This window comes from Podarcis melisellensis (assembly GCF_964234715.1).
Source record: "Podarcis melisellensis genome assembly, chromosome: 6".
Lineage (NCBI taxonomy): Eukaryota > Metazoa > Chordata > Lepidosauria > Squamata > Lacertidae > Podarcis > Podarcis melisellensis.
The window spans coordinates 5907391-5933944 of record NC_138538.1 but is presented as its reverse complement, the minus strand read 5'-3'; the positions used below and the strand labels follow the sequence as shown (position 1 = coordinate 5933944).

At 43.4% G+C, this 26554-nt stretch overlaps 1 protein-coding gene across 4 annotated transcripts in view; it reads right to left on the bottom strand.

The window, feature by feature from the left end:
- Positions 1-1123: 1123 nt before the first annotated feature.
- The window catches only part of DNAJC5 (DnaJ heat shock protein family (Hsp40) member C5), a 51292-nt gene continuing 25861 nt past the window's right edge, over positions 1124-26554 (bottom strand). The window contains exons 1-5 of one of the 4 annotated variants that reach the window (XM_081917363.1): positions 26504-26526; positions 15809-15926; positions 11781-11994; positions 9822-9993; positions 1124-8321 (exon numbers count right to left, since the gene is read on the bottom strand). In XM_081917363.1, coding sequence (XP_081773489.1) covers positions 8224-8321; positions 9822-9993; positions 11781-11994; positions 15809-15915 — 591 coding nt within the window. In that variant the 5' untranslated portion in view covers positions 15916-15926; positions 26504-26526 and the 3' untranslated portion in view covers positions 1124-8223. The other 3 variants (XM_081917361.1, XM_081917362.1, XM_081917360.1) reach the window with 3 other exon arrangements.

Here is a 26554-nt window from a genome sequence, read left to right as displayed (position 1 = left end):
ATATGGAAAGCGTAATGCTGGTGGTCAAGAAAAGAGGTTTAAAATCTGTCTCAAGGCAAATCTTTAAAAATGTAGTATAAACGCTGACAACTGGGAAACACTGGCCGGCAGGTGCTCCAGTTGGAGAACAGCCTTTACCTAAGGTGTCATGGGCTTTGAAGACACTTGAACTCAGGACACAAAGGAGAAATGTGCTAAGAGGAAGGCACGCTTGGCAAATCCACACTGTGATCAGCTCCCGCCCGGAAGCCTATGTCCCCACTGTGGAAGGACGTGTGGGTCCAGAATTGGCCTCCACAGTCACTTACGGACTCATTGTTAAAACCATGTTTATGGAAAACAATCTTACTTGGCTACGAATCATCGCCAAAGAAGAAGAAGGATATATGGTTTCATTTAAACTTTTAATTGTAATCTGCTTGGGGGCAGGGACCTGCCTTGTGTGCATTTTCCTGTGTGAAGCACCATCTTCACAACACTATAAAGAACCAGAAATCAGAACATAGAGCTAAAACCTCCACCCCTTTCTTTGAAAATAGATAAGGAAGAACCTTATGGAGCAACTTTTGGTTGGGATAGGGGCAATACACAAGGTTCCCTTTGAAGACTGCATGGAAACTGCAGCTAATGCAGAATGCAGCCAGTGGCTATTATCTCTGGTGGGATAGTGTCTAGCTAGTGTGTCAGACTAGGATCTGGGGGACGGCCAGGGTTCGAAGCCCCACTCAGTCATGAAGCTCACTGGGTGACCTTGGGCCAGTCTCTGCCTCTTGGCCTAACCTACCTCACAGGGTTGTTGTAACCAAATGAGCCCCTTAGAGGAAAAGGAAATAGGCTGGTCTTTTTGAAAACATCCACTTCTCCTCAGAATTCCTCAGAAATTTCTGTGGCCCCTCTACACAAGATAGCTTTGCGTCCAAGGGCTGCCGGAGATGGGCGGGGTATAAATAATAAATTATGATTATCATCACAGTTGCTGAGGACAAGGAAGGTGGCTCCCATGCTTGATTTCTTTCTCCTTTAAGTCACAGCATTTTGGTTAATGGCAGAAAAGGCCCTAATCCAGCCTTAAAATAAACATTAAAAAAAAACCAAAAACAGATCAAGAGAACACTTTGCGTGATTTTTTTGCCTTGAAAACATTTATTTTACAACCTTGGTTTCTGATAATTTAGCAGTCTTTATTTTTTCAATTTTATGTTCCTATTCAGACATACAATACATAAATTACATGCTAAAACATAAAATAAATTCCTTCTGCTTGAACTGTAGGTATGTACAGGAGCTCAGTATTTGCGAGTGTTAACAATCCACAAAGTTCGGACAGCCACAGCTACTTACATACAATTTAAAGGATGACCCTTTAAGTAACATAACAAAATATATATATATATTTTCTATGTATATGTATATATATATAATTGCTTTTCAAATGCATTTATACTTTTTGATTGTTCTTTACAACTAACATTTTTCTTAATTTAAAAAAAAAAATTCTGGATTTCCCCTTTTCTCCAGCAAGTACAAGTGCAATATGAGATTCTTGATACATCTTCATCAGGTCACACAGACTTCAGGAGAGGCCACAACAAATCTTACTAAAAATCAACAGTTAAGTGAATGATGGAATCTACCAAACTTTGCTTTCTGGAGCCATGGTTCATTTCAATGGGGCTTGCAAACCTTCACTGAAAGGAACGGCATGAAAGGAGCAAAGGCTGACTGGGCCACAGTTCATCCTAACTTTTTTTACTCATATGCAAGAAGAGGCTGCCTTGAATTGAGCGATAGCTACACAAAACAAAAAACACATACCGTGTTCCCCAATAGAGGAGAAGGGGCAGCAGGAGGAGGAGATGATACAAAAATTAATAGAACACCAGCAGTAGCTGAACAACGCAACACACACGCACACACACACACACAGGACTAATGTGGAAAACGCAATTTCTACAGCTTTTGCAGCTTGGCAAATCTCCAGGTTCATTACATACACACACAGCCCACCCATCGACACACAACACACGGGCGTACCAAAAAGTAAAATAAGATTGCTGAGTCAAAACATTGAAACGGAAATAAGCTGCAGGTCTTGCGCTGTGCAATTAAACAATTTGGGTTGGTTTGCCTCCAGCAAAATACCAAAAATCAAATGTCAAGTGTTATTGTTGGCCTACGGATTAGAATCTAAGAATTAGGCAATGGGACTGCGGGGAGAGGTAAAGAAACAATGGAAAGACAGGAAGGGTCCCTGTCCTCTTCCTCCAACAGGGAAAAGGAGAGGCTGTCTCTGCCATGCCTAGTTTTGGGGTCTTTAGACCGGGGTCCAGCAAGGTTAACCTCGCCTGGGCTGGTTCACTCCCATGGAGATTGCTCTGGGAGCCAGATCGCGTCTGCGCAGATGCGATTTCCAGCGTTTGCATCTGTGCAGATGCAATTTCCGGCACCGCAGAAGCGAGTCCCCACTCCGCCAGTTTAGCGCAGCACGCAGGGACTTGCCAAGCGGGTGGCTCAGTTCAGGGGCGGCTCGTGGGCCATTTAAACAACTCCGCAGGCCCCTTGTGGCCCATGGGCTGCAGGTTGCCAACCCTTGCTTTAGACAATCCCATCGACTCATCTCCTTAACACTCAAAGCTGAATTACCAACAGAAAAGAACCACAGCAATGCAAGCACTCATCCTACGATTTTCCATGCTATGCCCCATTTTGTTAAATACACTGCCTCTAAAAAGAGCTCAGAGCCATGCCCTGCAACTATTTCAGAAACCCCCTTTCTCCCACTTCAACCCCTGACAACCATCCCAGAAAGAACTCTTTGCCTCTCAGGATATTGCTGCCTTCTCTTTGAATCAAGCAGACATGTTCAGGGTTTTTTTTTTTTTTAAGGACATGCATTTGCTGTCCATTCTTGATGTGCTTGTTTGCAGGAGCCAAAATTGCTGCAGGAGGCTCCTAGAATCAGGGCACAGTTCCCACCTCCACCTGTAGCGTAGGTAAAAACTGTCACAAGGGTTGCTGATCGAACAGCAGACCCCCCCCCCCCCAGCAACACCACCACATCACTGAGAACATAATGTGAAACTCTGCCATTGAATAAGCTTGGGCGGGGTTCTCTCATGATAGGTTAGTATGCAATGAAATGTTATGGAGCATCACATTTTATTGACTACTGTGAGGGCTAAAATAAAAGGGGGGTTTAGAGAAGCAATGTTTGGAAATTACTAAGCTGAAAGAAAAAGCTCTTGGTAATATCAGAAATGGCAGAAATCTACCCACAAGTGCTACAAGGATGTTTACGTAAGTGCTTTATATATACATGTATATACAGATAAAAACAACAGATTCATACATACACAGCCTGTGAAATTTATTTAGCATTCGTAGGTACAATGCCCCTTGGCTCTCCAAAAAAAGGATGACTGCATCGCTCATTGCACCAAACGACTTTTTTTTTAAATAGCTGCTGCAGAGGGGATTTGGAGCTCATCTGGAATGTAGAATAAATTAAGACCAGTTTCCCAAGCGACAGTTTTCCTGAACACATCAGGACTTGGCACTTTGGTGTCTGAAAACGTAACATCTGGTTCTTAGTAGCTCTGAGAGCGGTGTGCCTTTTCCACAGCAGTTATATCTAATCAGTGCATCCATGATACATTTTCAGACACGGGAAAGCCTCCCAGGGTCACTCCTGTGTTGGGAAAGGGATGAAGAATCAGCGCTCAAAGCAAGTTTCCGGGTGCAAGCCTGCGGCTTGGCGTGATTTAGTAAGAAGCTTGGAAGTCCAATCAGCAAACTACCAACCTTCCTCAGGTCGCATTAGCCCCAAATTGCATCTCCCAGGTAATCGAAACGGCAGCCCGCCAAGCTCTCCATACCACGAGAAGCTGTACAGATCCTCCCTGACTCTGCACGAGTCTGATGATTGGGCAATAATGAGCAGGTTAACGACAGGAGTTCCTAACACAGCCAGCTCCCTGAATGCGATCTGAGAGCAAAATGGGCAGGTTCATGAAGATGCTTGGGAAAGCTAGCATCACTTCAAGTAAAAATGAAAACACTAATTTAATTGGCTAGCAACACATTTAAGCATAGAAAAATGGTGCAAAAGTTTCATATGCGCTGGCAGTGAACATTCTTCATGTAAGCCAGTGCCAATGGACTTTTAAAAAGTTCATTGCCCATTTGTCATCTCTCGCTTCATTCTCACTAGCGCCAAATGAAAAAAAAGCCATGTTGATTTTAGTAAAGGGGAGAGAAATGCTCTGTGACTCACATATTCAAGTCCCTGGGAGCTGAATTGAGCCAAAGAGCCAGAGCTAGGATGTGGTTTGGCCACCATGCAAAGCGAAGCAGTTACTTATGGGCTTGTGATGGCTTGGTGCATTATATATGCCTATCACAAAGCCACGTGGAACTCACTTTAATTGGCCGGATCCACTGGTTTTGACACAGTTAAATAGGACTGAAGGACAACCTTCTGCAAGTCTTTTAACAACATAATATGGGTTTGAAAAAATGAGAAAGGTGAGCCATGGCAGTCTAAAGGAAAACTGCTGTAAGAGGATGAGGTAGTGGACTTGATAAATAAGACTGAAGACAGATGTGGGTTTTCTTCCAGAAATTTTAAAGGTAGCTTGAAAGAAGGCTCACACTGAGAATCATGTATGCTCATCCCCACTCTCACCTTCTATTAAATGACTTTGGTATGGTCTCAAAAACCCTTAAGTCCTGTTTGTCCAGAGGCAGCAACAAGAAGACTTACAGCAAGTACACAAACGCAATGGAAAGTGAAACTCCTCTCAAATCATTTTCAGCTTTGTTTGCCTCCAGTTGAAGATAGAGCTATTAGAAATTAGAATTAGAAACTTTCCTTTATCTCAAACAGCAAGCAGACTTTGAAAGAGCCACCATTGCTCCCTGTGTCCAGCAGCACAAGATTAGGAGCAGAGAGCAGAGACTGTGTTTAAGACTATGTGAAGCACCTTCATCCTGGCATTTTAGCTTAGCAATTAATGGATATTTAGAACAAGCTTCAGTGGGATGTAAATCTAAAGGACACAATGGCGTAAGAAAACACAGGAAGTACTACAGCTTTACCCCCAAATCACTACTGGAATGATTATGAAATCATTGCCCAACAGCAAAATGATTAATAAATTGATCTACTTTAAGTGAACACAAATAGCGATACAGTACTCTGAACTCCAAGACTGAGAAGGAGAAGGGAGGGGGGAAAGTGCCTTGAAACTCTATTGAAACAATTAACTATGCTAGAGATTTAAGAAGCTTGTTTCCGGTGGCAGCAAACTGTTTAGGGGTTATTACATGTTTGTAAAATCCAGCCTGACACCGGATCATGGCCCAAGTTCTTCACTAGATGTTTTGCTCTGGAGCGCCAATGTTGTTAGGTCATGAAATCAGTCCAAGATGGTCAATTTTAATTATGTTAAAATCAAGACTGAAGACGGGCAGCAGGAGCGCAGCTGAGATCATACTTTACTTTTAGGCAAAGAACTCTGTCACCTTTTATAAATTCTCCATATTACACTCTCCATGTAACCCTCAACAAGATGGATGAGGCTTTCAAGTCTAGATATGTAAATCTGTGTGTGTGTGTCTCCTAACCCCTGGGTGTGGGACGTTGAATAAAACCCAGTGACAGGCATTAGGAATGCATGATAAGCCTGTTTTCGCCTAGAGAAAGATACAAGTCTGAAATATATTAACTTTGAATCATGCAGGTGGATTCAAGGAATATTAAAGTACTGAGCTGTCCAGGGTATTTAGCCGAAAACTAAGGGTGCAATATCAAAACGAGTGTTAACAATGTGTTAGCTTACCCAAATGTTAAGAACTGCCCTTCTGCCTAACCTAAGTAAAGTGAACATGCCATATTGGGCACCTTTGGAGAAGACTGGAGAGGGCAGGAGAAGAAAGAAAAGAGCTGGCTCGGCTTTCAAAAGACGGTTTTGGTCCATTTGGTTAAGAAGCTTTCCAAGATCTTTCCTTTAGTACAGATTTCAGGTCAGGTGTAGGGAAGATGAAGTTCTGCAAAGAAAGCAAACCCTGCTTTTGGGGAAGCAGAATGCATGTAGAACAAAGTCAGGCCTCATCCCACACAATCTGCATTACGAGACTGTGGGATGCTGAGGAGGTGATGGCAGAGCCCGACTGCACTATTTCAGACTGCGGGCAAGGCAAGACATTTCTACAATGCTCCCCAATAAACAGGCAAAGGGCTCAATCAGACTTATGTGTTAATTTTTCTATTTGCATTGACTTTGCTTTTCTCCACACGCCCTGGGGAATATTCATGTTGGCATCTCCCACTTGCAGTCTGAAATGGTACCACCTCAGAATGGTGCGAGAGAAGAGACAGCCACAGTTAATTCCAAAAAGGAGGAGGAGGAGAGACAAAATTGGGGGGGGGGCAGAGAAAAAGGGAACAGAACAGACTGATCTGAGCTCTGAAACTCAAAAGCAGCAGCAGCCCTGAAGCTCAGTGTCCCTGGGTGATGCATTTTTAAGTGGATTGAACATTTTCTAAAATGAGACTGAACAAACAATAGCAGAAAATTAGAGAATATAAGTTGCTGAGATACCTAAGGAAGCCTCATGATGCCCCCACATTCACACACACACACACACACACACACAATTTCCATTCATAATTTTTTTTCCACCGCAGAGAGGGAAACCGTTCCAGAATATCCATCACAAAGTTATCAATGAAGGGATGTAAGCGAAACCCCAAATAAAATAAACATTATCTTTAAAAAGAACACGTGCAAATCACTACATACAAGGAAACAGATGTGATTAGTTATTTGACAACCATTCAGCAATACTAATTAATCAACCACGCAGTGCTCCAATTTTGTAAAGCTCTGCACACTGGTTAGAGCAGATCAGACTTATTGATCCCATTTTAGCAAGGTAGAACAGAGGCAATCAAATTTGTGCTAGGAAGCCACATGGCTGTAGCTACAGATAGAAGACTTGGTGTCTCAGCTCCAAAACACTGTGTTTTGTCTGCTGAGCCAGTCAGCATAGATCTGTTTCCTACATCACATAGCAGCAAACTGAAGCTTGTCACCCAGTGAACACTCAAAAGGGAGCCACAGCCAATCTCAGTCCCCTGATAAGTATGCCTGTACCTGCAGCATTTATCCTAGAAATGTTTTTTTAAGTACTCTTAGATGCATACCTAGAATGCATGTGTAAAGTGGCCTTAGTTTTCTTTTTTTAAGAGGTGCTTGTAAAAATGTAAAAAGCAATGCATATTCAAACAACAGAAATCTAAACTTTACTCGACTATTTATTTGCTTAGACTTCATTCAAATGCGACAGTGGGAGCATACATAAGTTTCTGTTTTCCATGTTCATGCACAAGTTAAAAAAATGGCAGTAACTGATCATAAATAGTGCAGGGGAATGATTAAATTCAAACAAAACTAGTGTGCACTTTAATTTGAGATAATTCAAGTAACGTCTGGTTTTATAACAAAACCAACATTTTGGCCCTCTCCTATACAAGAACATCTTAACTATAAAGCCACTGACACTCAGAAGATGAAACAGATGTGCAGGGAACATTTTTTTCCCTTTAAAAAAAAAATCCCTTCCATGCAACATCAGCCATTTTCAAGGTTAGCTCTTGAGACAGGGGTGTTAGGAGCAAAGGGGCAGTTGGGATATACTGGAAATCTTAGTTGCTATCAAGTGGATGATCAACAGCCGCCTTCAAGTGATGTTTGTAGCTCAACTGTATGGAAGTGTGGTGGCTTTGTGGCAAATTTAAATTCTCTTTGAAAAATGCTCATTGTTTTTTTGGCTGGTATCGCTGCTTAAAATGCAGAATGTATCCATCACACTCGTTGTGATAACTCCTCAATACATTACAACACAAAGACATTTATAACATAAAACTCCACACATGCTAATTTTTTTTCTTTTTTAAAAAAGGAAACGAAATAAGACCAAAAGCTAAACTGCTTTAAATACTGCATGCTACAGTATCATCCATGTATCATCAAGATACGACACTGAAGGTGACAAAAGGCGAAGGGATTACAAAATATTCTCAGCAGGTTGGAGGCTGCCCTCTAATTGTGGCAGGACGTCTCCCTTCCCCGTACTCTATTATCTAATGTCCATGATTCTAGTGCTGGATTGGCCATATTATTTATTCTTATCCATTCTAGTTAACAGTGCTTCCTTAACTTAGTTAAATCCATCGGTATGGTAGCTGGGGTGGGAGTCCGCTGTGAGCTGGGTCGTCTCTGAGACTGGCTGTATCACAATAGGTGTATCTGAGGTGTCTGAAAATAAAAGGAAATCGTGGTTAGAGAGCTCGCTCCTAAAACTGCTGAAAGGAAGTGATGCAATGAAGACCTAAGTGCTTCTAGGCAACCAGGTAAAGGTAATGGTAAAGGGACCCCTGAACAGTAGGTCCAGTCGGGACCGACTCTGGGGTTGCACGCTTATCTCACTCTATAGGCCAAGGGAGCCGAGATAGAGTTTCCGGGTCATGTGGCCAGCATGACTAAGCCGCTTCTGGCAAACCAGAGCAGCGCACGGAAACGCCATTTACCTTCTCGCTGGAGCGGTACCTATTTATCTACTTGCACTTTGACGTCCTTTCGAACTGCTAGGTTGGCAGGAGCAGGGACCGAGTAACGGGAGCTCACCCCGTCACGGGGATTCGAACCACCGACCTTCTGATCGGCAAGTCCTAGGCTCTGTGGTTTAACCCACAGCACCACCCGTGTCCCTAGGCAACCAGGTAAGGGCATCTAAATTTTTTTCCCCTTCATTGCAGCTACAAATGACCAGCGTAGGATTGTGGGGGAAACAGGGAAGTTTGAAAGGCCAACTTCTGTGCAGTTTCTGTGCAGCCGTTAATTTTTAAAAAGTTCCTCCTTCTTAGGATGCTGGTTTGCTTCATTACTTTCCCATCAGTTTCAGTTAAACAGACAGAAGGGTTGTAATTAATTAATTATTTCAACACCATATTCTTAGTTAATGGTGTCCATACAGTGAGTAATATGCAAGGTAGGGGAAATTCCTCCATAAACTGCTAACTGTGTCAACAAATGTTACCCGCATTTCCTCTTAAGGCTACACCAACTAGCTTCAAAAGAAGCATACCCACTGGGTGCCTTTAGACCATCGTTCCATGAATGGGACTGCAAAGATGGAAGGGAAGCACTCTCCAGTTTCTGCCATCAAGCCAGGAGTCAAGAACTACTGGACATTTACACTCTCTGCCTCCTATGGCAAGGAGACCCACCAGCCTGGCCAAACCCATGGATCAGAGAAGGAAAAGCTTGCAAGAAACTTGGCTTTCCCTCTCCCTGCCATAAAGAACCCCCGGGTGCAATTGCCACAAGCCCTGGAACTGCGGAAGTGAGAAGCAGCACATTCTGGCCCCCAACCACAGGACAGGGGACAAAGGGGGTGCCCGGCTGTGTTTGTGTGTGTTTGCAATTCATGTACAGGTATTATGAGCTGGCTCAAGGGCCGTTCCACTGACAGGCAAGTTATAAAATCTTCTAAATGATATGATCAACGAATTTGCTCCCCTCTTCACCATCTTGTACATGAGCAAACCTTGGTTTCATTAAGGGAGATATTTAGGAATCTCCATGAAGCCAGGTCTTCAGAAAAAAACACACATTTGCAGCACAGATATGCTTTTTAGGCACCTCCTGATAAGCTTCAGTTGAAACTACACGAAGCTTCTCCTCTTCCTCTCCCTACTCAGCCCTGTGATTTTGAGACATTCCATGTGTGGCTGACCTGGAGAGCAGAAGACTTACCCCTCTCATCTGACTGTAGCTGTGCCTCCAAGTCTTCGGGGGAGACATAGTATTCCTGCTCTTCACCTTCAGGGGGTTTCGGTTTACACTTTCCACAGCAACAGTTACAGCAACAGCAGAGACAGCAACAGCAGTAGCAGCCCGTGATGAGTCCACAGAACACAAACAGCGCCTGCACAGAGGAAAAAGGAAAGTGTCTCCAACTGGCGCCTCTACAACGAATGCCAACTTAACTTAAGATCTCATGCTTGGGATATCAGCCGCAGAAAAACAGCCTCTTGAACTTAAAAAGCTCGCACCCTCCTGACTCGTAGCAGAAAAGCTAAAATGGGAAGGGAACCTCTCAGGCAAAGGTTTGCCTCTTCACAATCGCATTATGATGGTCTCATGAAAAACTGCCCAAGTGTCGTACAATTGCAAGTTACTATGTCTTGAGGTGAAGCAAAGGCCAAACCCTCTGCTCTAGCACTCCCAAATCACTGCTGTAGTTTATGCTATTGCAGTTGATGGACTGTCCCAGCCTATGGCTTCTCATCAATTACTGTGGGTGGAATTCAACCATGCGCTCTTCCAATCATTCTGTCTGCACAAGTACTGCCAGGTGGAACGACCTCATATTGTGTTCTGGAGCTTCTCCCAGCTCCCCAGAGCCAACTCTGGGGGCGCAGGGCATGCAGAGGGAAGAGAGGGAAGGGAGCCCATTGCAGAAGTCCTTCCACAGACCTTTGGCTGTGGGGGCTGATTAGTTGAATCCCACCCTGTATTCCCCCAAAATGCAAGGCAATACACCCATGATATGCCTCAACAAGCACTAAGATGTCCAGCTACTGCATAAAATAAATAAAATATGCCTGATTTGTACAAAATTACAAGAAAGCTAATCATTTCAAAACTCCTAGATTAGGGAGCTGTTTCAGTTTGCCACTCAGTTATCTCCTCTGTGACGCACAAAAGCTTCTCTCTCACGACAAAGTAGTCAGGAGAAAGCAGGAAAAGAAAGTATCCCAATGGGTGATTCATCAAAACAGGAAACCAACACATTCAGAAAGCAAGTTAAGTGACTTCAACAACTGACACCACATGACACACTGAGCTTTTGATAAAAGACCACACAACCCTTTTTGTACTGTAAACTTGAGTCAAAACAATCTTCTTTCAAACCACAAGGAACCTATAAAAGCATTCCAGGAATTTCAAGAGATAGTGCTTCGGAGACTGCTGCTTGTGGAATATTTCTAAATCAGTTGCCATTTTAAGCCAGAATCCATATTTTTTAATGGCTGCACTTAAAACTTTTAATCGTGACTGGACACCACAGGCCAAAATTTGCGACAGTACTATCATTAGAAAGGAGCATTCTGCTTTTTTTCTCATGCAGGAGGCAATGTCTCCTCCATACAGAATCATAGAATTGTAAACTAATTGTAAACTAAACAGAAATATGTCTGCTACGACAGCACATGCACATCATCTAAAAACAAGAGCAGCAACGTCTCTTGCTTCTGAAACGTTTTTACCCATACACAAATCTGAACAATAGATTATATGAGTTTCGTTAAATTAATTAATGGAGTTCTATAATAGGTTGCAATCCTAGGGCATCAGAAAGAACCTTCTGACAGTAAGAGCTGTTTGACAGTGGAACGAATTCCCTGGGAAACTGGTACTGTATAGACTCTCCTTCACTGGATGTTTTTGAGCAGAGGTTGGATGGTCAACTGTCAAGGTTTCTTTGGTTGGGATACCTACACTGCAGGGGGTTGGGCAAGATGACCCTCAAGGTCCCCTCCACCTCCACAATTCGGTGGTTCAATGGTTCTCTTGAAAAACTAACATACCTACTGGGGAGGCAGCAGAATCGCTCAAGGTTCCTAGAAACTGTTGAAAATTCATCCTGTATGGGATAATTATCGTGCTACACAAAGAACATGTTCAGAGGAGAATCTCTCTGTTGCTTACCTTTGCCCACCAGCTGGATAGCACAAAGTACGTGTTCACATTCTCCTCTCCAAACTGCTCTGCTACATACAGACCCAAGGAGCCATACTTATCATAAATATTTCGTTTTGTAGCATCAGTTAATATCGCATGTGCATTGTTGATTTCTTTAAATTTCTCTGCAGCTTCCGGATTATCTGGGTTCTTATCGGGGTGATATTTTAATGCAAGTTTCCTGTGGAAAGAAGAAACCACAGAAGAACATGACAAGCCTTCTGGACCAGGGCAAAGGTCCGTCTAGTCTAGCATCCTGTTCTCACAGTGGTTAACCAAATGCATATAGGAAACACACAAGCAGTATCTGGGTACAGCAAAACTCTACCCCTCCTCTGGTTTTCAGCAATTGGCATTCAGAAACATACTACTTCAGATAGCGGAGGCAAAGCACAGACATCCTCAAAACAAAAAAAAATTCCTTCCAGTAGCACCTTAAAGACCAACTAAGTTAGTTCTTGGTATGAGCTTTCGTGTGCATGCACACTTCTTCAGATACACAGTGAGGTTGATGGACTTCCATTTCATGCGGCTCAATGTGGTGCCTTCCATAGTGTATCTTCCATAGTGTATCTGTGTATCTGAAGAAGTGTGCATGCACACGAAAGCTCATACCAAGAACTAACTTAGTTGGTCTTTAAGGTGCTACTGGAAGGAATTTTTTTTGTTTTGACTATGGCAGACCAACACGGCTACCTATCTGTAACACAGACATCCTCGTTAGCAGCTATTAATAGCCTGATTAATAGCCTCCTTGAATTTGTATAATCCTCTTTTAAAGCCATCCAAGTTGGTGGCCATCGCTGTCCCTTGTGGGAGCAAGTTCCATAGTTTAACTATGTGCTGTGCAAAGAAGTACTTTGTTTTGTATGTCCTGAATCTTCCAAAATCCCGTTTCACTGGGTATCAATAAATTCTAGTGTTATGAGGCAGGAAGGGGGGGGACCTCTATCCACTTTCTCCATGCCATGCGTAATTTTATAAACGTCTAACATGTTGCCCCTTACTCACTGTTTCTCTAAACTGAAAAGGAGGAGGACTCAAACAAGTTGCATGATCTGCGTCCATCAAGGCATCTCAGAGTTGGGATACTGAGGTTCAGCAAACCTTCACTTGTCATGGTATAGAGATAGTTGACCTGGAAGCCCCATTTGTAAGAGAAGTGGGGGAAGACAGTGCTGTTGGCTCCCTGCCTTTATTCCACAAGGTGCCAGAAGCCCCACCTCCTTTGGGGGCCTCTTCATGCTTCTGGGTGCACCTTGTTTTCCTTTTTTTAAAAAGTAAGGTATGAACGTGTCTGACGCGAGTCTCATGTGGGGGCTCTTGCTGGGGGCAGAATCTGAGAACTGAGTGCAGCAACTCCCAGGCTGCACTTGGTGGCAGACCTGGATCTACTTTGTGCCACTTGCAAAGCCTGGCTCTGGGTTCGGGAGGGAACTTATGGTGTTTTTAACAGGTATCCCACAGCCATGAACTCAAAAAGGTTGAAAACCTCTGCCCTTGGCCATTTTGGTTGCCTTTCTCTGAACCTTTTCCAACGCTACAAAATTCTTTTTGAGGTGAGGCAACCAGAACTATACACAGTATCCCATAGATTTGTGTGATGGCATCAGTTTTATTTTCAATTCCTTTCCTAATGTTCCCTAGAATGAAATTCACCTTTTTCTTAGCTGCCGAACAATATGAAATTCAGGCTTGTTTCTGTTTGGGAAAGCTGTGATATGCAAGGTAAAGCGCACATGTGCGCGCACACACACACACACACACACACGTACAATTCTATACATGTTTACCCAAGTCCTACTGAATTCAATGGGACTTACTCCCAAACATGTATAGGTCTACAACCCAAATCTACCCTGCCCCTCCTATTATTTTCTGCAGCATTTTCCGACACTGCCAATTTTTTACAGCGTACAGCTGCTCAAGTCAAAAAGAGTAAAATTGTTTTGCCCAGATTTAGTCCGTAATGGCAGAAAGCATCCAACATAGGCAATGTAGGGCTGGTTTATATGAAGAGCAAAAGCCCATTAGAAAATGACATGTAGCTGCTACTCTGTAGAGACTGTCAGTTTCTGCTCATAAATATCCTGCAAAGAGCGCCTTGTCTCAAAAGTCACATGAGAGAGATACAACTTCAAGCAGATGTTTGCCCAAAGCAGAGAACTGCAGTTGTCGGTTGACTCCTCCACATCCAGAGGAACAAAAGACTAATATTTCCAGACAGATGCACAGCTACCCATTTACGGCGAGGAATAATATATTTTTTTTCTCAAAAAAAAAAGGGAAGATTCAGTGTGATACAGAACATAGGACGCTGCATTATATTGATGGTACAACGAAAGCTAACACACATTTCCACAAATTTCTGTTCACAAAAGAATACCTGCAGCCAGAATCTCCACAAATCTCCTATTGTTTGCTTCTCTTCTGAGAAATAGTGGGAATACAATTAAAGTTTATTATTTGGAACCCAGCGTTTCCGCCCTGAGTTAGTGCAAACTCAGGAAAAGTAGCTTGCTCACTAAATCACTTACCATTGTGAAAAGGTTTACTGCTGACCCCTAGTGTAAAATTCAGTTCACTGCAGTTTATCACTAGTATGCCCTCTGGGCTCACCCTCGCTTCCCTTTCTTTGTCCTGAGATTTCTTGTTCTTCTCATGATTTCTAGACACGGGTCCGAGAGATTTTCCTTTTGGCCTGCTGCTTTCCCCAGGAAAAAAACACTGTTTACTGCTGAATTGAAACATATGTCAATCTGCAGAAAACTCAATTGACGTTTGTTCCAATTCAGCGGTAAACTGTGGCTTTCCCTGGGAAAAGCGGAGTGAGGAAGAAAAAACCTCTCAGATTCATGCCTAGAAGACTACTGCTGTTTCACCAGCACATCTATTTAGCCAATGGACTTTTATCTTCCACTGTTCCCAAAAAAATTTAAAGCAAGAGCATCAAAAGTTTTGATTTTTTTTTTTTATGTGATTAAAAGTTTGGTGTGAAAAGCAGACTGATCTCTACAGCTAAGATTTATTCCCAAGACAAGACTCATCACGGAGTCACTGGACCTTCTTTTTCCATCGCTGCCCAGTAAAATAGCTGTGAGGAAGACACAACTTTATAAAAGCAGCATTATGTGGACTGACAAGAAAACTGTAGATCATGATTCAAGCCCTATTATGTTCCAAACTTTAGGAGAGATTTTATTACTCAGTGGTATGACCTATGATTGAAAGAGCTGACGTTCTGAAAATATAACTGAACCAATCTCTGGTTCTACTTATCTCAAAATCATCACAAGATACAGCTAGAGCAAATAGTGTACTGTGTAAAAGGAGTAAAGGTAAAGGTAAAGGTACCCCTGCCCGTACGGGTCAATCGTATCCGACTCTGGGGTTGCGTGCTCATCTCGCTCTAGAGGCCGTGAGCTGGCGCCGTCTGGAGACACTTCCGGGTCACGTGGCCAGCGTGACGAAGCTGCAGCTGGCAAGCCTGCACCAGCCCAGCACACGGATACGCCGTTTACCTTCCCACTATAAAGCGGACCCTATTTATCTACTTGCACTTAAGAGTGCTTTTGAACTGCTAGGTGGGCAGGAGCTGGGACCGAAAGACGGGAGCTCACCCCGCCGTGGGGATTCGAACCGCTGACAATACGATCGACAAGTCCTAGGCACTGAGGTTTTACCCACAGCGCCACCCGCGTCCCCCATGTAAAAGGAGTACCGGTATATAATTTTTTCTGCTTTCTTCTACTCAACTACTTTGAACAAGGAAGCTGGGGTAGATTCCTATTACCATGTTTTGTGTTTTTCCCCAGATAGAAACCATAGTTATCTATGTTTCAGATAACCCAAACGGAGTACTAGTAAATAGAATCACCTCACTTGCAGTGTTTAGCATCTCAGAGATAGCAGAAACTTACGGAACGATAATCATGAGGCAAGCTGGCTGTGTTAGAATGTATGCTATGTTCAGAGTGAGCTCTTGGCCTCCTTACCTGTATGACTTTTTAATATCATCTGAGGTGGCGTTCTTGTCCAGTCCTAGAACATGGTACAATGATTCCCCAGATGTAGACAAGGAGCGTTGCCTCTGGTCTCCCATCTTGAGCTAACCTGGAGAGAAAAGAGTATAGGACAAAAATTATAATTGGGCCAAGTACCGGATTTCACACTAGGTGGTGTACCAGGGTTCATAGCCCTGCTCAGCCATGAAACTCATTTGGTGCCCTTAGGAAAATCACCATCTCCCAGCCTGACCAAACTCACAAGAGTGTTGAGAGTAACAGTCAGAAAAACCCCTATGTGCCACTCTAAGCTTCCAGAAGGAAGGGCGTGATACAAAGAAGATAAAATTGGTTTATAATCTCAAGCGTCTTCCAACCCCCTTTTGTAGAGGGTAACTTTAGAAAAACATCTAACATCTCTGAAGATATGACTATGCCCAGTTCGCACGTAACACTACGCCAAACTGTGGCTAAGCATTGACAAGCAAACACGTCGGCACTTGAGAACAAAAATCACTACCCACAGTTTTGCTGCTGTTGCTCTACACAGAGCTAAGTGATGGTTTGGTTAAGCATTTTGTTTGAACCTGACTTGTGGTTTTTCTCCCCCCACATGCTTAGCCACAGTGTGTGAACCAGTCTACTATTTCTTTGACCCCTGCACTACTTGAGGAGCAAAAAATCCCATATCACAGTTTGTAATTGCTGTTTATGTATAGCTATTAAACTCCCGTCAAAACTGTACACAACAAAGGGGTCAAAGAAAACTCTCGCAGAACATAAGCAATATGTTTTGGGTAACCTTAAAAATGCCCGTTAGAATCCAAGCAACACTTTGTAGTCTAGCTTTAGATGCAAATTAATGCTAAATGGGGTCTGGGGAGCTAATAGGGACCCAGTTACCATAATGGGACCATCTAGTACAGTATGCTGCCCAGAAAAGCTCACAAAAATCTTATGATGACTGTATCTAACCATTACTGATATTTCCCTGTAAAGGGTAATCAAGAGATGTTATTCCTGAACATGGAGGGTATGACCATCATGCTTAATAATCAAAGCATGTTTTTTCCCCTCCTTTTTATGGTAATGATCACAATATCATCCTATGGTAGTGAATTCCTTTAGTTAAGTTACATGTTCCGTGAAGTAATGATCACAATATCATCTTATGGTAGTGAATTCCTTTAGTTAAGTTACATGTTCCTTGAAGTAGTCCCCTGTAACCCACATGTTCCGTGAAGGCAGCCCCCTGTAACCCCACCACCCAACTTAGGAACCGAATGGATGCCCCAAATGGTTACTACAAGCAAGAGTAGAGAACACTGGCCTAGATCAGGGGTGGGGACCTTCTTCAGCCTGGGGGTTGCATTCCCTTTTAGGCAAGTTTTTTGGGGAGTGGGCACATGCCAGATGCTTTGAGTGGGGTCAAAGCCAAAGTGAGCCGAGTAAGATACATTTTACCTTTGTACAGTAGGCTAGTTTTTACACAAAGAGACCCTTTCTGTTCTCCACCCAATGGATCCAAAGGCTCCATTGTCAGGGACATGGGTGGCGCTGTGGTCTAAACCACTGAGCCTCTTGGGCTTGCTGAAGTGTTGGCAAGCGCTGATCTGGCCCTGAATTGGGTAACTGTGCCCCTGAAGGACCAGGTGTGCAGCCTGGGAGTCATTTTGGACTCACAGCTGTCCATGGAGGCGCAGGTCAATTCTGTGTCCAGGGCAGCTGTTTACCAGCTCCATCTGGTACGCGGGATGAGACCCTACCTGCCCGCGGACTGTCTCACCAGAGTGGTGCATGCTCTGGTTATCTCCCGCTTGGATTACTGCAATGCGCTCTACGTGGGGCTACGTGGGGCTACCTTTGAAGGTAACAACTAATCCAGAATGCGGCAGCTAGACTGGTGACTGGGAGCGGCCGCCGAGACCACATAACACCAATCTTGAAAGACCTACAATGGCTTCCAGTATGTTTCCGAGCACAATTCAAAGTGTTGGTGCTGACCTTTAAAGCCCTAAATGGCCTTGGCCCAGTATATCTGAAGGAGCGTCTCCACCCCCATCGTTCAGCCCGGACACTGAGATCCAGCTCCAAGGGCCTTCTGGGGGTTCCCTCACTGCCAAATTACAGGGAATCAGGCAGAGGGCCTTCTCGGTAGTGGCGCCCTCCCTGTGGAATGCCCTCCCACCAGATGTCAAAGAGAACAACAACTACCAGACTTTTAGAAGACATCTGAAGGCAGCCCTGTTTAGGGAAGTTTTTAATGTTTGATGTATTACAGTATTTTAATATTTTTTTGGAAGCTGTCCAGAGTGGTGGGGAAGCCCAGCCAGATGGGTGGGGTATAAACAATAATTTTATTATTATTATTATTATTATTATTATTATTATTATTATTATTATTTAGACCTGCTGCTTCTCCATTCCAGTCGATGAACTCCAGGCATTTGCATTTTGAGAATCAATTTCTGTCCATACTTCTCATGGTCCCAAATATTTCTCTTCTCTTGAAGGCTTAGAGCCATAGTGTCTCAACCAACCTATATTCATGGAACAAACCCACCCCCCATCACTTAAATTGCTCCTTTCAGCACCTTCTTCCTCTCAGCCATGATCAGTGACAAAGAATGGGGTAAAAAATCAGTCCTTTATTTTTCCAGGGAAAACTTTCCATTTTATAAGTTCATCAGTAACTATGGATGGCGTTGAACCACAAATAGATTATAGGCAAGCTTGGCAGTTTTACTAAAAACAAGTAAACAGGGCATCAGAAATTGTTCCAATGCAAATTACACTTTGTTGTGCAGATGAATATTTTCCAGAAAATCCATGTCACTGGCCATATAATAATGATTAATTATTTCAGTGTGGGATAGCCAGTATTATGTACAATGTTCTAAAGATGGACATAATTATAATCGTATATAATGGCAAAGAGCAATTAAGAAAAGGAAATACTCAATGCTTTTGAAAGGTACTTTTTCTTTCAAAACAGCACTGAGGGCCTGACTTAATTTTGCCGGACTATAGCACTGGTCACTTGGCACCCAGATAATGAATTCCAGTTCACAGAATATGTTGGAGCCAGATGGCAAATCGGAAACCAGGTAGAAGCTGCTACATGGGCAATTACTTTAAAACCTAGAATAAAAATATTTAGAGTGAGGCAAGTAAGTTTCTGTTGAGACACAGTGAGAAACACGTGAAGCCTTGCTGCCATCTGGTAAGGCAATAATTAGAATATATTTTAAGCACCACTTTCAGGAGCCTGTATTATATGACAGCCAAAAGAGATGTCAAAATTTTAAGCACGCAGGGTCCAAATGGTTAAGGGGCAACAAAACCCTCAAACATTGTTCATGTTGTCAGGTAAGAGAAGAAGCGTCAGACGGCTCAAGGCTCCAAAACTCACAGCAGACCAAGAAGTCTGTCATGCATGTTCATAGAGTCTGAAAAGCAAACTCCAATTCTGCAGAACCCATCTGACATTTCGAGCTGTCCTGTTTGGCTGGGACGCATTCCACAGGTTTAGAAGTGTAATACGGGATTGTCACCTGACTCTGCACAAAAGAGATAATTCTTCTTACAACCTCAAGGTAATAAATGACAATGTCCTCCTGCCATCCACAACACAACACTCATAAGTTCTTACACCTTCCATGACAATAAACCCGAGGACAGAAGCCAGATATAATCATTTCTACAGATTCTATCGTAGACTCCTTTAGCACTTCACAGATAAATTAACCTCTTTCCTGACCTCTTTGCTATCCAGTTACAAGACTAGCTGTTGATACTGAGCTGGATCTTCATGCTGCCACGCCAGCTGCACTTGGACACAATGCTCGCCAAAGGTTAGAATTGTCTTTCTCAACCTGATGCTCTCCAGATGTTTTAGACTACAGCTCTCAAAAGGCCCCGCCAGCGTGACTGTGTGCTAGCTGTGCTTGATGATGATGGTGATGATTTTATTTGTAACCCGCCCATCTCACTGGGTTGCCTTTGTCTGAACTTCAGGTAAGTTCATTTTAATTTTGTCTGCCCTTTTGGTGTAGATTCTCTCTCCCCACCCCATATTTAATTTTATTATATTACTGTTTCTGGTATTTTATCATTGATCACGGTAGGGGGGGGGCTTTTTAGGGCTGAAATGCTGCAAAGTTCCACTTATTATTTCTATACCACCCTTCATTCATAGATCTCAGGGTGGTTTGCAGCATAAAAATACAAGATAAAACCACAAAACTCACAATAAAAACAAGAACAAAACAATAACCCCACCCCCTCTGATACTTTTACCTTCTGAGTATGAGCTTTTAAATCATTTATGATCAGGAATCTTTGCAGATTTGGAAAATGCTATGTTAAAACATTCCAATGCATGATCGAAATGAAAAAAGATTCTCAGCAACCTTTTTTACTACCCACATAACTGGCAGTACATAAAAGAAAGCACTTCTTTATGCAGCATGGTTATACTCTGGAACTTGCTCCCACGGGAGGCAACAACTTCATGGAGGAGAGGCTACTAGCATGTCTTTGGGGATCCTGCCCTCTTCTGCTGACATGACCAAGCGAGCGTAGACATCACTGAGACAGGACATGCTGGGAGAGCACATCTTTGTATGAAACTCTGTCCTGCCATGTGATGCCCCAAACCTTCCTGACGCAGTGCATGTGGAAGGCATTGAGGCATTGCTCCTGGCAGGTGCAAGCTGCCTACATCTCACTACCATAAAATAGCATGCTCAACACGCATGCCTGGTAGACCTTCATCTTGGTATTGGTCATTAGCATCACATACTCCCATACCCTTCTGAAGGGGCGAGCCACTGCCATAGCTGACTTGCCAATACGCTTGCCTAGCTCAGCGTTGATGAGAGAGGTTGCTGGTTACGGTGGAGCCCGGGTGGAAAAAATCGTTTACCGGCTCCCAGTGGAGTGTGGAAGGCTGCAAAAGACCATGACCTGCATCTCAAACACTGGACAGCAGGGAGACCATCCACAAAGCATCACTTGAAAATGGAGCATCTGGACAGGTTCATATAAAAAAAGGCAGTCTTTAAGGTATCATAGACTCAGACTGCTTAGGGCCTTAAAGGTTAAAGTAAGAGCTTCAGAGTGAGCCCAGAAGTAAATTAGTAGCCAGCACAGCCGAAAGAGCACCAAAGTGATGTGATCTCTATGAATGTTGTCCTCTTATGATTCCATGAACGTTAATGCTTAAAACCAACCAAAGAATCCAGTTAATACCTTGATGACAAGCACAATGTTATCAACATTCCCTGGATGTAATTCAGCCTTTCGGGGCATTATACTAAAAAGGCAAATTGATTTACACAGGCAATTAAAAAAACACCTATGCTTGGGTTATCTCCTCGGTTCACATTTTCACGTCCAAACCCCCTCAAAATCAAGCCCAAGTCCAACACAACAATGCTACTAACAAAACGAAGAGCTGCCATTCTTCAGCAGCAGACTCGTTGGGAAAAGACAGGCTGCTGGCTATTTTTGGATTAGGTCATTTCAGCTAGCCCACACTAGATTAAATAGGCCTTTGGAGGAGGTATTTTTAAAGCACGTGGCTCTCAGCCAGCTTAACACTCTCTCTCTCTCTCTCTCTCTCTCTCTCTCTCTCTCTCTCTCTCTCTTTGGTGGCACGGGCCTATCTTTTCTCAACAAAAGATGCTTATAAAAACAAAGCAAAACTGAGCATTATTTGGTTCTCAAGACTGCCTCTTCCAAAGAACTAGATGCATTGCATACCAGAGGCAAATCATGCTCCCATCCAGGTGGTGGGTAAAGAAATTTAGTGGGGTGTGTGAGTGTGTAAAGGAAATAAGACTTGCAACAGCTAGAATAAAAAAGCAGGCATTTTACAAATCCTTCCCCTCCCCCAGCCATGTTAAGATGGGGGAAAGCTATGTGACTCAGTGGGCATAATGATCCCAGATGTAAGGATGGTTTGCATATATGCCTGAAATCCACTTCTGCACTTTCTACAGCAACACAACTGTTCAAATGCAACAGACCCACTGAAACAGGGGCATCTGGGTTTAATATATGAGCTCTGAGTGCACCCACTAAAATCAATGGACATGACCATCTTAAGTTCATTGATTTCAAGTACTCTATGACTTTCTTAGACACAAACCAGAATATCCAATACATTCAATTGTTGTTGTTGTTGTTTAGTCGTTTAGTCGTGTCCGACTCTTCGTGACCCCATGGACCAGAGAACGCCAGGAACTTCTGTCTTCCACTGCCTCCCGCAGTTTGCATTCAAATTTAATGCTAAATACATTCAAATTTAATGCTAAATTTCATTTGCACTGCAACAACATTGTGCTCTGAGAGTTCTGACTGAGGTGCCTTATATTATTTAAATTAAGCAGTTATGCCTTGAGCTCCAAGGCCCAAATGCAGTGCAGGATGAAAACAGAGAGCTGCATCAGCATGAAATTCCCTGCATGTTCACCTGAGATTAACCGGAATTCAGAAACCAAATTCTTTCCCTCGCGGGATGGCATTGACAGTCCTCTTTACACTTTTACACTTTCACTGTTGTGTAAGGTGGATGAAGTATTTTGCTGGGTGCTTGCAAAAGTACAGTAGCTGGGACTGAATTTGGCATCTTAAGGATATCAATATTAAGATTTTTAAAATGAAGTTTCTGGCTCTTATGCCAGCAAAGAGAACATGAGAATATGTGGGCAATACCTGAGAAAATTTTACTACTAAACAATTACCGTATTTTTTGCCCTATAGGATGCACTTTTTCCCCTCCAAAAATGAAGGGGAAATGTGTGTGCGTCCTATGGGGCGAATGCAGGCTTTCGCTGAAGCCTGGAGAGCGAGAGGGGTCGGTGCCCACCGACCCCTCTCGCTCTCCAGGCTTCAGGAGAGCCGCAGCGCCAGCCCCACAAGGTCGGGGGACAGCGGGGAGGCGGAACGCCGCCATCCCGCTGTGGTTTGGAGGCTGACGGCGGGGAGACGCATGCTTCTCCCTGCAGCAAGCTCCGGGGACAGTGGGGAGGCGCAGCGCGTCTTCCCGCTGACCCCGGACCTGGTCTGCAGGTGGGCGGCGGGGAGAAGAGCGCTGCCGGCCCCACAAGCACCTGGGGGGGGGGGAAATAAAATTTTTTTCCTTTATTTCCCCCCAAAAAACTTGGTGCGTCCTATGGGCCGGTGCGTCCTATGGGGCGAAAAATACGGTAATTAGCACTAAGAATTTCCTTTGTATTGAACAGAACATGGCACAATGGGTCAATACATCTGGCTGTTAACTAGAAGGTTGGTGGTCTGAACCCACCCCAGGGACTGCTGTGGACAAGATCCTGCATTCCAACTCTGCAATTCTATGATTCTAAGCACTGAGCACCCACAAGGATTTTTGAGAGTTATAGAAGAGTCCTGTCCCTTCCTTGTTTCTCAACTGGTAGACTTTGTTTCCATTAACAAACAGTCCTAGTTTCTGGATAAAATCTTTGCCCTTGCGGTTGTTTTCTATAGGACAGTGGTGGCCAAACTTGGCCCTCCAGCTGTTTTGGGACTACAATTCCCATCATCCCTGGCCAGTGGTCCTGTTAGCTAAGGATGATGGGAGTTGTAGTCCAAAAACTGCTGGAGGGCCAAGTTTGGCCACCACCACTACAGGATATTAATATCAGCAGTCATACCATCAGATGTCAAAGAGATAAAGAATTACCTGACATTCAGAAGACATCTTAAGGCAGCCCTGTTCAGGGAAGTTTTTAATATGTAATGCTGTACTGTTTTTAACACTGATTGGGAGCCGCCCAGAGTGGCTGGGGAAACTCAGCCAGATGGGCGGGGTATAAATAATAAATTATTATTATTATTATTATTATTATTATTACCGCAATATATTTTCAACTTGTCAAAACATGATGCTAATCTGACAAAACCTAACTACCTACTTTAGTCAAGCTGACAGGGATACTCCAGGGATACTCTAGACTCCTTCAGTTTGGGACAGCGGTTAAATAGGAAGGTCCAACAACATGGGCTTACACCAGCATTGCTCAGAGGATTTCTCAATGCATGCAAGCTATCTTATCCCATTAGCAAATGTAACCTGGAGAAGCAACACGTATCTCAACACAGCAGCTCTCATGAGTCTGCAGATAGTGGACAGATTGACATATAACACCATGGCCTTTTTGATTATCTAAACCTAGCCTCACCAGTTTTCTTATGCAAATCCCTGCCTTGCTACAAACAATAAACTTCCAGAACCCCAAATCTACAAACAAACATGTAGTTTTAGCCTCATTCTGCTTTTGAACGTTCTTGCATTCAAAAAAAAAGTTAGGTGCAAAAATGGAAGCAAAACTAATTTAAATGTGAGATGACAAAAGATTTTCCATATACAGTGGTACCTCTGGCTGCGAACGGGATCCGTTCCGGAGCCCCATTTGCAACATGGGCAGAATGCACCCCACGTCTGCGCATGTGCGGGTCATGATTTGCTGCTTCTGCGCATGTGCGTTATGGCATTTTGAGCGTCTGCGCATGCGGCGAAACCCGGAAGTAACCCTTTCCAGTACTTCCAGGTCGCCGCGGGATGCAACCTGAAAAGATTTAACCTGAAGCAAACATAACAAGAGATATGACTGTAATGGAAAACTTAGAAGTTTGCTTTTCACAGGTAATGGATTATCTAATGTGTACACATTTTATATTCTGCAGAACACCCATATCACTACCTTTTCCACAGATTCAGCCCTTTTGGGGAGCCCTATTTCATGGGTCCCACTTATGTTCTGTACCTTTAAAGAGCATGCCTTGCTACACACTCACCAGCCATCTGTTATGCATTCGAGACAAGGAGGGTTCCCTTGAAGTAGTTTCTCTCCAAAGGCTATGAAGAAAGGTAATCTCCTGGATTAAAACAGCATCACTCTTAACTGTCTACATACCAAGCACTAAGGGTTTATAGTTAGTACTATTGCGGGGGGGGGGGTGAGGGGAACAGACATGCACATATGCTAAACCCCATCATGCTCCACATTTCTTCATTACTTTCATTGTTTTCATGTATCTTAACCAATGTTTAAGTGTTTCATGTCAGACTTAATTTAGATTAACAAACGTCTCTGCTCATTGAGTCACTACAGTGACTCAGAGTCCCTCCTTTATCAGTGAACATCTGTGCCTTCATTTTAATACCCAGCCTCATGGTGGAATCACACTGCACAATGCTAGCTAATTTGGTCGCTGGGGGAGGAAAGAAAAAAAACTACACAGCTGTCAGTCTTGTTTTCATGCGGCCCCCTCAAGAAAATAAGAAGGGGGGCTATTCAAAGTAACAATCCAACACCTTCGAAATCTCTGATATATACTAGTATCTGTGAGATAGAACATCAGCACCAACATATATAACTCTGTAAGGAAACTGCAAGGTCCATATGCTTTGTCATTTACAATAGCCCTCCCTTTACAGCTGATTTTAAGAGTATTTCCCATGTCTAACTAAACAAATTGAAGCGGCTTAACAAGAGTGACTGATCCCAAGTTGCTTACTCTGCCTTGGCAATGAAAACACATCTCTGAAGCCAGCAAGCTGACATACTTCATTAGTCTTCTAAAGTGCTAAGGCAAAAGAACGCCAAATATGCCCAGATTGTGAACATTCTAAGGATCAGGCCTCTATGTGCAGCTTGTACAGCACATGAGGAGCCTGATAAACTTCTTCCTCTGAATTCGCAAAGCCAATGGACCAGGCCTACCTCTAGAACACCTACATGCTGACATGAAATTAAGCAATGCATTGAAATCTTCAGCCACTTGGGTCTTCAATATAGAGCCAATGTAGTATGGTGTTAGAATATTGGGCTAGGACCTGGGAGACCAGGGTTCAAATCCCCGCTCAGCCACAATACTCACTGGGTGACTTTGGGCCAGTAACTGGGGAGGGGGACAGAAATGTAACCCCCCTGAGCTCCTTAAATAAAAATGTGGGCTATAAATGCAGTAAATAATCATTATTTAATATCGCTTTATGTCAAATGCATCAATTCTTAGGCTATGGTCCAATTTCAAAGCTGGCCAGTAACATCTCCCTACCCTTTTGCACAAACGTGTGGCCTGAGACTAGCGACCTCCTTAGCTTTATGGACAGGTTCATAAGTGGCACAAAGCCCCCCAAGCTGATGTTATTTCAGTGCATTGTGTACCAGGCTTCCCACTTAGTATGACCAAATCCTACAAAACTGATAGTGTGTTGCATCAGCCGAATTCCATCTAGGAACATCAGTTTGCAAATCAGTTCCAATTATTTATTTATTTGGTCCACTGGCAGCAGTTTTATCGCCTGTATGTTGTTTTTATATTGCTTTTGTGCTATGCACTTTCTCTTTTCTGTACACCACTTTGGTATTTTCTAGTAGCACGTGGCTTTAAAATCTTGCAAATACAATAAATCTTTTGAGACTTTCTTTTCAACATGGCCTTATAGGACTTGGCATTTTGCATGTTGCCAACTCTCACCCTCCTGCAACATCAAAATATCTACCACCCACCTGCCCAAGTCCCTTGTCTTCCAACAGTAGACAGCACTAGATCTGCAAAGACACACAAGCTCATTCCACAATGCATTTTCGGTTCCTGCATGAGGCTTTGTTCACAAGAGATGCACACTCATTTGATGATAAGAATACAAACCTACGTGAAATCAATGAACTTCAATTCAATGACCATCCTCAACATTGCCAA